Source organism: Oncorhynchus gorbuscha, linkage group LG24 (genome assembly GCF_021184085.1).
Source record: "Oncorhynchus gorbuscha isolate QuinsamMale2020 ecotype Even-year linkage group LG24, OgorEven_v1.0, whole genome shotgun sequence".
NCBI classification, from domain to species: Eukaryota; Metazoa; Chordata; class Actinopteri; order Salmoniformes; family Salmonidae; genus Oncorhynchus; species Oncorhynchus gorbuscha.
Genome location: NC_060196.1, coordinates 16,011,138 through 16,022,583, shown reverse-complemented (window position 1 = coordinate 16,022,583; position 11,446 = coordinate 16,011,138). Strand labels below are relative to the sequence as shown.

At 41.8% G+C, this 11,446-nt stretch overlaps 2 protein-coding genes across 7 annotated transcripts in view; one reads left to right on the top strand and one right to left on the bottom strand.

The window, feature by feature from the left end:
• Positions 1-297: 297 nt before the first annotated feature.
• On the top strand, positions 298-2,528 carry LOC124012848 (ecto-ADP-ribosyltransferase 4-like). 2 transcript variants are annotated; one of them, XM_046326852.1, is made up of 3 exons: positions 298-739; positions 1,012-1,104; positions 1,712-2,528. In XM_046326852.1, exons 2-3 carry the CDS (start codon positions 1,039-1,041, stop codon positions 2,468-2,470), a joined length of 825 nt encoding a protein of 274 aa, XP_046182808.1. In that variant the 5' UTR covers positions 298-739; positions 1,012-1,038; the 3' UTR covers positions 2,471-2,528. The 2 variants fall into 2 exon arrangements, with proteins under 2 accessions (XP_046182808.1, XP_046182807.1); XM_046326851.1 differs by having other exon boundaries at positions 579-739; positions 1,709-2,528.
• Positions 2,380-11,446, bottom strand: part of LOC124012847 (NLR family CARD domain-containing protein 3-like) — a 31,514-nt gene continuing 22,447 nt past the window's right edge. For 2 of the 5 annotated variants that reach the window (XM_046326847.1, XM_046326846.1), the window contains 3 exons: positions 8,356-8,473; positions 5,036-5,177; positions 2,380-4,636 (listed from right to left, as the gene is read on the bottom strand). In XM_046326847.1, the coding sequence (XP_046182803.1) occupies positions 2,781-4,636; positions 5,036-5,177; positions 8,356-8,367 (2,010 nt within the window). In that variant the 5' untranslated portion in view covers positions 8,368-8,473 and the 3' untranslated portion in view covers positions 2,380-2,780. Of the gene's footprint in view, positions 4,637-5,035; positions 5,264-8,355; positions 8,474-11,446 lie in introns of all 5 variants that reach the window. The other 3 variants (XM_046326849.1, XM_046326850.1, XM_046326848.1) reach the window with 3 other exon arrangements.

Below are 11,446 nucleotides of genomic sequence, written 5' to 3'. Positions count from 1 at the left end.
ATGTCCTTTAGAGTTAGCAATAGCTTTAGCCTAGATTCATGATTAAAATCTCATTTGAATAATAACATAATAAATGGACATCAGTACATTTAATTATGGTTTCATAGATTTAAAAGAATGGCAATTAGTAGTGTATTTAAAAAAATATTATAGCTAATGTAGTATCAACGCGTTAAACAGTAATTATGTTAATGTCAGATGTGATAATATTACACACATACACTGAGTGTGCAAAACATTATGAACACCTGCTCTTTCCATGACTTAGTCTGACCTGGTGAATCCACAATCCACATGGATTGTACATGTGTGCAACACTGCCTGGTTTTATTGTACCCAGCATTCTGAAAATGAATGCATTTATTGTTAATTAGCTCCTGCTATTTTTTTTTTGGGGGGGGGGTTGCATATATATATATATACGTATTTGTAAGTCTGTCACCACATAAAACACACCCACGATTTCAAAAGTTATACTAATAAGTTATGGCAAGTACACTATATTTATTTCCGGCCTTTGGGAAACCAACTCACATGGATTGGGAGAGTGTGGGTGATATTGGCCAATTCATGTGTGGGCGTTGAGGGTCAGTGCACGCTGGGTCAAACAGTAGTTGAATCTCAATAGTCTCCTTTCCTTCATCTGAATTCATGTGGGTAAAAAACAGAACTGCTTAACAGGATAGACCTCAAGTGTCAGCTAAAACTATCTGGGACTGGACAAAGAGACAGAGATCCGGTAAGGACACACACTTGCTGGCACACACACACACACACACACACACATAATAATCAGAAAACACAATATTTTTCAATTATCTGTTTTAAAGTTAATTTGAAAGTCAATTGAATTATATACACATTAGTTTGTGTTTCAACTCCACATTAGATGACCAACTTCAGGTTCTAGCAGTTATGACTGACTGACCAAGATTCATCCGTCATGTTGTTTCATTGTAAAGATACCAGTATTCGGAAATTAGTGATTATTTTCCAAACTTCTATCAACAGGTTGTTTTGCTGTCAACCTGCATTATTATGAAATACTTGGCAGGAGTCCTGTTGCTCTTAGCAACAATGTTCACTACAGTCAACAGTGCAAAGGTGGGGGACCCCAGTTTTATTTGATTTATTTAACTAGGCAAGTCAGTTAAGAACAAATTCTTATTGACCTCTTGGCTACCTGTCACCCCAGTTGTACATATTACTTGAATATATTGGTGATACAATTTACAGGAAGCCAGAGCTTTATATTTATATAAGTAGCCATATACAGTATATATGCTAACAGTGAATAGCTGTCCTCAGCAGTGCCAGAATGATTCTAACACTGTATAGCTGTCCTCTGCAGTGAAAGAAGGATTATATCACTGTATAGCTGTCCACAGTAGTGTCAGAATGATTGTAATGCTGTATAGCTGTCCTCTGCAGTGGCAGAAGGATTCTAACACTGTATAGCTGTCCACAGTAGTGTTAGAATGATTGTAATGCTGTATAGCTGTCCTCTGCAGTGGCAGAAGGATTCTAACACTGTATAGCTGTCCACAGTAGTGTCAGAATGATTGTAATGCTGTATAGCTGTCCTCTGCAGTGGCAGAAGGATTCTAACACTGTATAGCTGTCCTCAGTAGTGCCAGAATGCTTCTAACACTGTATAGCTGTCCTCAGTAGTGCCAGAATGATTGTAATGCTGTATAGCTGTCCTCAGCAGTGCCAGTGTCGGTGTGATGAGGAGCGGTTGAACACGGAACTGAGCTCAGTGGACGACCGCTACCCGACGTGCAGGGATGAGATGATGGGGAACATCACCGAAGGTGACCTGCTGACCAGGGAACGCCAGGCCAGCCCTTCTTTTTCCACCGCCTGGTCGCAAGCTGAACGCTGCAATGTGACGGTGGCGAACCTCACCGACCTCCATGTCACGGCGCTGACCCTCTACACAAACACGTACAACCGCACCTTCCCTTTGATCTTTGACGTGGAAGCTAGATCTATGGGCCCCGACGCCAATGTTTACCGCCGGTACTTCCTGTTCAAGTCCCTCCACTTCCTGCTGACCGATGCCCTGCGGCTTCTGATAGGGCGGGAGGAGACGGAGGCAGAGGTGGAGCAGAATGGGAAGGGTTGCCTGCTGGTGTATGCTAACAGCAGGCGCGGGGACAACTTGCGAGGGGAGGTGGGGGATCAGGTGCGCACTGGGCACTTTGTCCTGGCATCCACGCGGCGGTACAGCTCCAGCTTTGACCTGACCATCCGGACGTGCCACGGGCACCTGCTGCCCCGCTCCCACTCACGTCACTGCCGCTCTTCTTCAGGCCTCAATGTGCTGGTTCCACCCTACGAGCTGTTCAGGGTGGTGGCAGTAAAGAAGGTACCTAACAAATGGAGAGAGGATCTGACATGGCACTTCTACCTGGAGTCAATTGGCACTATGACCAACCTCAACTGCGCTATGACTTCTGCCATGTGAACAGCAAGTCAGTTTGTACAAAGCTCTAAGCAAATAAAGTTTGTTTGTTTGAAGAATCGATGAATTGATTGATTTTAAGATTTTTCAGTGGGCACTACTACCCACTACTCAGATCCATAAACATAGATTGCAATCATCACTTTTTCTCTCGACAAAAATCACCTCTCAAACCTACCTTCCTAATGTACCTATACATCTCTCTAACCTTGAAATTCCTCAACATTCTCTGCAGCGGCAATTTAGTAGATGTGGCAGTACAATCTGTGGTGATGTCTCCTTAGTAGACCATTCATACAGCAATGATGTCTTTCTAGTAGACTTGCCAGTGTCTGTCCCCCAGTACGGTCTGCATCCTCCAAAAGCCCCACATGCTCATTCGGCGCATCCAACTCAAACGTTCCATCTCCATAAACACTTCCCTCTCCATCTCCCTGCCTGCCCAAAGCATGTCTGCCAGCTCCCAGCATTGGTCGGGCTCCAGCAGGAACCCCCACCGTGACTCAGAGGTCAAGTAGCGTCGGACCTCCCTGCCCAGCGAGGCGTCCCCTAGCTCCCGCAGACTGCGGAAAAGCGCCAGTGTGGTCTGAGGGTAAGGCTCAGACTTGATCGCCTGCTTAATGTATTCCGCCGTGATCTCTGTGATCACCTTGGAGCCTGTGACCTTTAAACCTTTCCCTAGACATGCTAGATCTAAGAGAGTCTGGTTGGGTGTTGTTGAGAGGCCAAGGAGGAAGCAGAGGAAGAGGTCATAAGATCCGTGCGTGTTCCGTAAAACCCTGTCCACGGAGCATCTGTAGAGGTCTAAAAGGGTTGCTCTCCTGAACGTCCCTTTCAATCGATCAAAGAGTGTAGTAGGTTGGAGTAGTAGGTTTCTCCTTTTATTTGTGTAGGTGAGAAACACGTGCAGGGCAGCTAGGTAGTCTTGAATGCCTGTGTACGCAAAGCGGTACTTTTCCTCCAGGTACATCTCACACCCTGTGTCGAGCGGCCTACACAACCTGTGGAATGTGGAACTTTTAGAGACGTCGATTCCGCATTCCTTCACATCGCTCTCGCTGAATATGAGGCTTCCCCTTTCCTGTTGTACAAAAGCCAGCTTCCCAAGCTTACGAACAACCTCTCTGATTGATTCTGAGTGTTCACCATTTCGATCGTTCTTCAAACCAATCCGAACAAGCAAAAAGTGAGTGTATAGTTGCGTCAGAGTGTCTATCTCGACACACTCTCCCGCCTCAGCGTTTTCTAAAATGGCCGCCAACATCTCACAGCACCACGGTGTTTGGCACAGGACGCAGAGGTTCCGTGATGACTCTAGGGCAATAGCTTTCATGACTAGGGCGATAGCTTTGTGTACAAGACTCTGATCGCCAAACCTCTTTCTAAAGAACTCCCTCTTCTGGGTGTCGTCGAAGCCCCGTATCTCCGTCAAGCACTGTTGTTGGGGGAGGAAGTCGATGGGTATTAAACTGGCAGCCGCAGGCCTGGTGATCACCCAGACGTAGGCGGAGGGAAGAAGCAGCTGACACCAGATGAGGTTCGCTAGGAGGATGGGCAAAGGCATCTCCTTATTGATGTCAGACTCTACTGATATGCTTTCAAAGTCCAGGGGAAGGTTAAATTGGTCCAAACCGTCCAAGATGAAGACCACCTTAGACCGACTCAGATCCAGCCCGGGGTTATCGCTCTCCGATGTCATGGACGAGTGGAAGTGGCTGATGAGGCCACTCAGACTGAAGCTCCGTCCTATCAGCCAATTGAGTTCACTGAAGGGAAAGACAAACAAGAAGTCGACATCCTGATTGGCTCTGTCCTCGGCCCAGTTCAAAACAAACTTCTGGACACTCGCTGTCTTCCCTGAGCCTGCGGGTCCCTTCGTCAGGACAGTTTTTACTTGAGGGCAATCCGGAGATAGCGGTGGTTTGAAGATATCGTCAAGCTTGATGGTTACTTCCTCATTAGCAGTGGGCATGTCTGATGGTGGTCTTACGGGTCGCGTGGCAGCATGCCTGTCGTCGTGCCATTGGACGTTGCCCTCGGTGATGAGGAGTTCAACGTAAGAGTGTGTGAGGGAGTGGCTCCGCACCTCTGGTCCTGCTGGGGTTCCATCACACAATGACGTGTATCTCCCTCTCAGCTCTGATTGGAGCTTCTCTCTGACTCTTCCGACTGCCGGGACACACACACACACACACACACACACACACACACACACACACACACACACACACACACACACACACACACACACACACACACACACACACACACACACACACACACACACACACACACACACACACACACACACACACACACAGTGAGAGATAGAGAGACACAGGGAATTCAGATTAGATTGTTTTGGAATTTTTGCAGGTGTACAATTATATATGCATGCCTACAAGAGAGAAACATTCTGAATGAAACTAAATATATGATTGTATCTAGTGAACTTAGCTCTAAATGTTGTGTGCACAGTGAGATGAGCTACAGAATAAATGTCAATAGGAAGTAGATTCAGTATATAATTCAAGGCATATGAAAATCATGAAGAGATAAATTACTTACACTTGCTCCTCTGAGTAACGGCTGTATGTTCTCCCTCGGTGTGTGGCAAGGTCACCCCCTGTTGGCCAGAATCCTCCATCGCAGTCTGAGCCAGGCTGACGTCACAATCTGTGGGGTTGGACTGGGGTACACTTGTGATTTCCTCCCGGAAGAGATTCACAGCAGGGTTGGGCTCAATTCAGCATGCTCTTGAATACAGGGTGGGAGTCATGTTGTCTGTTAAATGTACTAAAATGAGAACACAATAGTAAGTCGCTCTGGATAAGAGCGTCTGCTAAATGACTTAAATGTAATGTAAATGTAAATGTCAACTTTCAAATGGTACCTCAAAAGATGGTTGGAGGGTCACATCAGAGAATGCTGACCCGAATGGGAACATCAGTTGTTTTAAATGATACTGTCAATCTTCCACAGGAAACAGGGTTGGGCTCAATTCAGAATTGATTTGAGAATGTCTGATAAATTCCAATTAAATTATTGAATTTTAATTGATTTCCAATCCAAGTAGTAAACAGGATATGGAATTGAATTAAAGGAAATAGAATTGAACTCGGTGAAATAAAAATGCCTCTTCTATTCTATATTCTGTCCACAAAAAATAAGCCCACGAAGTGAGAATATTTTGTATTGAGGTCAATGAGGGTGTCGAATTTGGTCAACAAAAATGTAATTGCTAATTTGCTACGTGAGACTTATTTGATTGAACAGAAATGTTGTAATGGTTAGGTTGTTACGAATGCACATAAGTGGACACGTGGCATTTTGGCAACTTTGAAAAAAATGACTTTATCCAAGTTGTGCCTGTTGTCATAGAGATAGATAGAGGACTCATCAATGATATAACCTGTTTCAGCATGGACATTGCCATTGAGGGCTTAAACCACTTTAAAGTAGTCAACTGGGTGAGGATTCCTATGAGATGGAAGCAATCAGCCAATGAAGAAGAAGGAAACAGACTACTTTAAAATAGAGACAGCATTAATGGTGCTGCCCATGCGCTTACAGATGCTATAATGGCACAGATACAAAGATGCTCCCGAGTGGCGCAGCAGTCTAAGGCACTGCATCTCAGTGCAAGAGGAGTTACTACAGGCCCTGGTTTGATTCCAGGCGGTATCACATCTGGCTGTGGTTGGGAGTCCCATAGGGTGGTGCACAATTGGTTCAGCGTCGTCCGGGTTTGGCCGGGATAAGACGTCATTGTTAATAAGAATTTGTTCTTAACTGTCTTTCCTTGTTAAATAAGAGTTAAAATATTTGAATGAGTCCTCTGTCCGTCTCTATGGCCTGTTGTTCACACATGTATCTGCCCTCTCACTGTATAGAATGTTCCCACCTGATGTCACCTCCTTCCACCCGCCTTCCATGTTTGAGGACATCTATTTCCATTGTTGACAAGTGGTCATTTGACAATCTTGTCAATTAATCAAATTCTACACCACTTAGGAATTGATTCAACATATAAATCAATTCCAAAAATCCGAATTGAGCACCAACCCTGATTCGCAGCTAATAGTTCAAACCTGAGATTGAACAGAGGATCAGATAAATGCCATGACCTTGTTTGCACCCTTTTCATTGTTAACCTGACTCTAGGAGGGGGGGGGGGGGGGGTGTCTGGCTAATAAAGACGCTGACAAGTGCCTATCCACCACATATGCGAATTGCCGATAAAGGCAGATTCAGTGGAATGCGACGCAGCCCGTGCAAATAAACTGAAAGTCTCTACCGTAAACACAAGGGGGGGCTTTTCTCAAATGACAGTGGACGAGAATACGCTTGAATGTAATAACAATGAATCTAGCTAGATGTTCAAGATATTTTATACATAAAAGGATACGTAAGCATATCGTGTTTAAATGTTTTCATGGTTTTCTCCTTCAAGAAAACAACAGCTGATTCAAATGAGGTGTGGCAGATGTCAAAACTCTTTAGAGAACTGGTAGGATTCTCTTGTGCATCATCGTCAAAAGGAGGATATCAAGGAGGGGAGGACCATGTTCCGTTTGCCTACTAACGAATTGAGACTCCCTTTGACCACATCGGTTTTCCGGGTCACGGAGGAAAGACTTTTTACCAAATGATAGGTCAAGAGTTTTATTTAATAAAATGTGGTGACGTCACAAACGTCGGGCCTCTGTTAGTTCCTCATGGAATCACGTTTCACAGCAGCCACACCTCTCTACTGCATTGCATACAGTCAAATTAGCCTCAAGGTTGCCTTGTTAAATCTTGTTCATTCTCTAACATTAAATACCATGACTGTTTATGTAACAGTATAATTTTAAACCGTCCCCTATTTAGCGCGCACCGCTAACTAAGCTAGCCGTTTCACATCCGTTACATTTACTCATGACACAACATACTTTGGTGATATCGTTATCAACCTACCGTAGATCCCTTAAAAATAAATGTGAATGCAGGGTGTGCTGTTAGTTTGCTAACACTCTTAAGAGAGACTGGTAGAATAGCTAGCATAGCTAGCCATCGTTAGCATTCACTGGTTGAAATTTAAATAGCTTTTGAGTGTAATGGAGTGGACTATTACATGAATATATGTCATTGGGGTGTCAAATCAAAAACACATATTTTGACCAATGGGTAAAATAGTATGTTAATTGTGTAGATACTCCTCTTAAGAAAACCAATGTTCCAAACCCATGTTTGGAATGAAAATGAATGAAAGCGGTAAAACATCGGGAAAATAGCATTGTCAGCTGAGCTGAATGCTGTGAGAGAATTAGGCTAATTGACAGGCTCACTGTTGACCTCATTATTTTTCTTCTCGAATCTGGAGGACATAAAAATATGCCATGTAGTATTTTCATATTTTATTATACTGTACGTCTTTCATACACAAATTCCTGTTCTTTTTCGAATATTTCTCACAATCAATTTCGCAGAGGACCAACACAAAACCCTGAAAACTTACTGCGAGAAAGCACTACCGCTCTGTCAACAGAGTTCGGTGTTCAAATCCAATTTTTCTTTATATAATGTTAATTATATCTTAGAGAAAGACCCCCACTGAACGACTTAGAACATTAATAATCATATTTGACTTGGTCAAATGTATATTATATCATAAGGAAGTTACATTTCATCACAAAAGCGCGTTTTCATCAATTTAGAGTGGGCGGACGGGAGCTATAATCAGTTATAACTGGAGCTATAATCCAGTGTCGTTATTGCTTGAAATCACACATGGATTGCTTCCGTACCCCACGGGCTTCCGTACCCCACGTCCATGATTTCAGTTCAAAACTTCTTGGAGTTATGCTATAGATCAGGAATTAAATTAAAAGTGTAAAGGTACTCACCACGTTGCCCATGCTGATACAGACTGAAAACGAATGTGTGTTTTTTATAGCTCTAAATCCCGTGGTGTAAACTCGCAATTTGTAAAGGAGGAACCACTGTAGGAAGGTTACTCATTTCCTGTAACGAAACATTGGAGTTGAACAAAGTTCAATATTGCGCAATCTGAATTTCGTGTTATAATACATAACGTTTCTATTTGTATTTATTCCAGGTCCATATTAAATACTCTTCCTGGGATCCAATCACGATTACGCAATTACATACAAAATAAAACAGTACATAGCAACATTATTATACTCTACCACAACATATAAATAATACAAACACAAGAATACAGTAATATTACAATATTAAAATAAACATAAATAACATAAATACACAGAATGATAAATAAGGCTCTCATGTTTTGCTACCAAATAGCATCGACATGGCATATTGACAAATGTTTTAATTTTTACTCACAATAATGTTATAGTAATGGCACATTGGCACAAAAATGCATGACTACAGTCTAAAGCACAGAAAGGTTGTTAGAGAACATATTGGTTGCACATGATTTCAGATACACTTACACAATTTACAGGACACTGTCTCAGAGCGAAACACTGTGCATTATGTACAGTATACAGTATACTGAAGTATAAAAACATTCAACCACCAGATGGGAGAAAAGGATTGGAAGAAAAGGCCAACGTTTTCTCAAAACAAAGCTGGAAATATTATAGGACTTAAATAAAAAGTTAGTAATTCACTGTTTACAGTCATAATTGTTTTTACATTTGAAATGTACAGCTGTCTGGCATGAAAAGTGACAGGACAAAAGGTCACACACTTAAACTCACTAAATAGAGAATCCACCAACCAATTACAGTTGTCTCTCCTATTTGACCCTAGAAGTAGGCTACATTAAAACCAAAATCTGGACTTGTGTTTCTGGAGAAATGTCTCTGGAGAAATCTTTACACTTTCAAACTCATAGAAGCAGCTATGGATTCAAGGAATGACAGTTTACACAGGTATTCTGAAGCAATACATGATTTGTTTCACAGATTTAAATGACAACAAAAACATAAATGGGGAATGGAGTAATCTACCATCATATTTTGAGTTGTGCTAGATTATGTAAAACATTAACATATTTCAAGCATGGGCATTGATGTATTGATGACTGTTAAACATCAGGAAATATACACATTTTATGACTTTAAATTAAATGTATGGGTAAGTCTTTGATTTGACATATTGAAGCTCAGTACAACATGTTGATTTTTGATCTGTTTGAATAAGTCTATAGATGATTTTAAAATAGTGAAAAGTGAATCATATCTTCATATTCAGTCTCAGGAACTACTCTGAAATAGAGAAGTATAACAATGCCTACAGTGTAACAACTCACTATGGTATCAACAGATTTGGTATTTTTGGGTCAGTAACCTGTGCTGGCACAGGTATATACAAAGGCTGCACTAATGTAGGTGGAGCACAACATGCTCTGATAGAAGGAGAGTCTACAGAGTCTGCAGGAGGGAGTGATTGTATTCTTAAGGGAGGATGTGCTTCATAGATAGGGACAACCAATAAATGGTCCATCATAATAAACTAAACAAGCTAATTAAGAGCTACAATTTAGCCCAGACCTACATTTTGTGAATAGCGATAAGAAGAGGAACATGTCACTCAATATCAAATGGAAAATCAAGATCTGCCCCTCAGAAATGTTTCAATACAACATACACGGTGAAAGGAAAACATGTATCTCTGGACCTTTTGTTTCTAAAGAAGCCTAACAGCCATTGCTTCTAAGGAGTAGGTGGTTTTATCTCAAACACCTGCTCTTTTTATATGATGTACACAGCTGCTATCCACTGGCAAGCTAAACAATGACCAGCTATAAAAACGATACAGGGGAGGCACCTACATTTAAACAACAGAACAGACAGTACTGAAAGGAAGCTTTGGCACAGCGGTAGCATAGCAAACACACCAGTGAATTGTACTAAAATATATGTTCCATTTAATTTAACTTATACATTGGGATTTGGGACAAAAGCCATTTAGAAAGACGGATTATCCTGCTATCATTATCCTATTATCATGCGAACAACTCAATGCATAGTTATTGAATTGGTCAGTGTCAGTGGATGTAACAGAGGCCTCTATTTGACAGAAGGTCTGTGAGAATAACCTACAAATGAAGCCTGAAATTATAATATCAGCACAACAGTTCCAGGGGATTTTTCTCCCATAACAACTGTGCCTCTAAAAGGCTGTTAGAATGAAAGTTTTTTAACTTTTATTTTGTTTCAACGTCCTCTTTATGATATACTGTCCTCTACAGAATGTGAGTTATCATTTTGGCCTCCCATTGACTTCCTGTTTTTCTCCTTCATGCTGTATCAACATCCTCGCTGGCAGCCATGCGATGCAACAGGAGTGTATCACAAACTGATGTCAGAGTAGGGTTGTCTCTACGCGACTACAATTCTGGTATATGTGTTCGCTCCTCCTAGGCAGGGAGAAGGAAGTAGGGGAGGGAAGGACATAGAGGGACAGGGAAGAAGGGGTAGAGAGAGGAGAGATAAAAGCTTCTTTATTATAAACTTTGTGCCAGAGGGAGGAAACCGGACACGTCTGATGCTCTCTTGTCTACTCTCATTGTTCTGCAGTAGGGAACTCAACAGTCAACACAACACATCTGGAACCTTTCCTAAAACTAGTGGGAGGAATCACGAAGCCTCGCTTTAAAAGTCCACAGACTTTGCAAATACTGTAAAAGACTATATGAAGATCGAAGGCATTACTAAACAAATCAAATGTCATTTGTCACATCCACCGAATACAACAGGTGTAGTAGACCTTACAGTGAAATGCTTACTTTTATTTTTTATTTCACCTTTATTTAACCAGGTAGGCTAGTTGAGAACAAGTTCTCATTTGCAACTGCGACCTTACTAACAAGCACTTAACCAAAAATGCCGTTTTAAGAAAAACAAGTGTAAAAACATTGATAAGTAAAAAATGTAAGTAACAAATAATTAAAGAGCAGCAGTAAAATAACAATAGCGAGGCTATATACAAGGGGTACCGGTA

What these genes read in the sequence shown, in the direction of transcription:
- LOC124012848 (XM_046326851.1), top strand. Translation starts at nt 1,039, where the DNA reads ATGAAATACTTGGCAGGAGTCCTGTTGCTCTTAGCAACAATGTTCACT. An exon ending in CTACAGTCAACAGTGCAAAG is followed by an intron (nt 1,105 to 1,708) that starts GTGGGGGACCCC and finishes AGCTGTCCTCAG; the next exon opens with CAGTGCCAGTGTCGGTGTGA.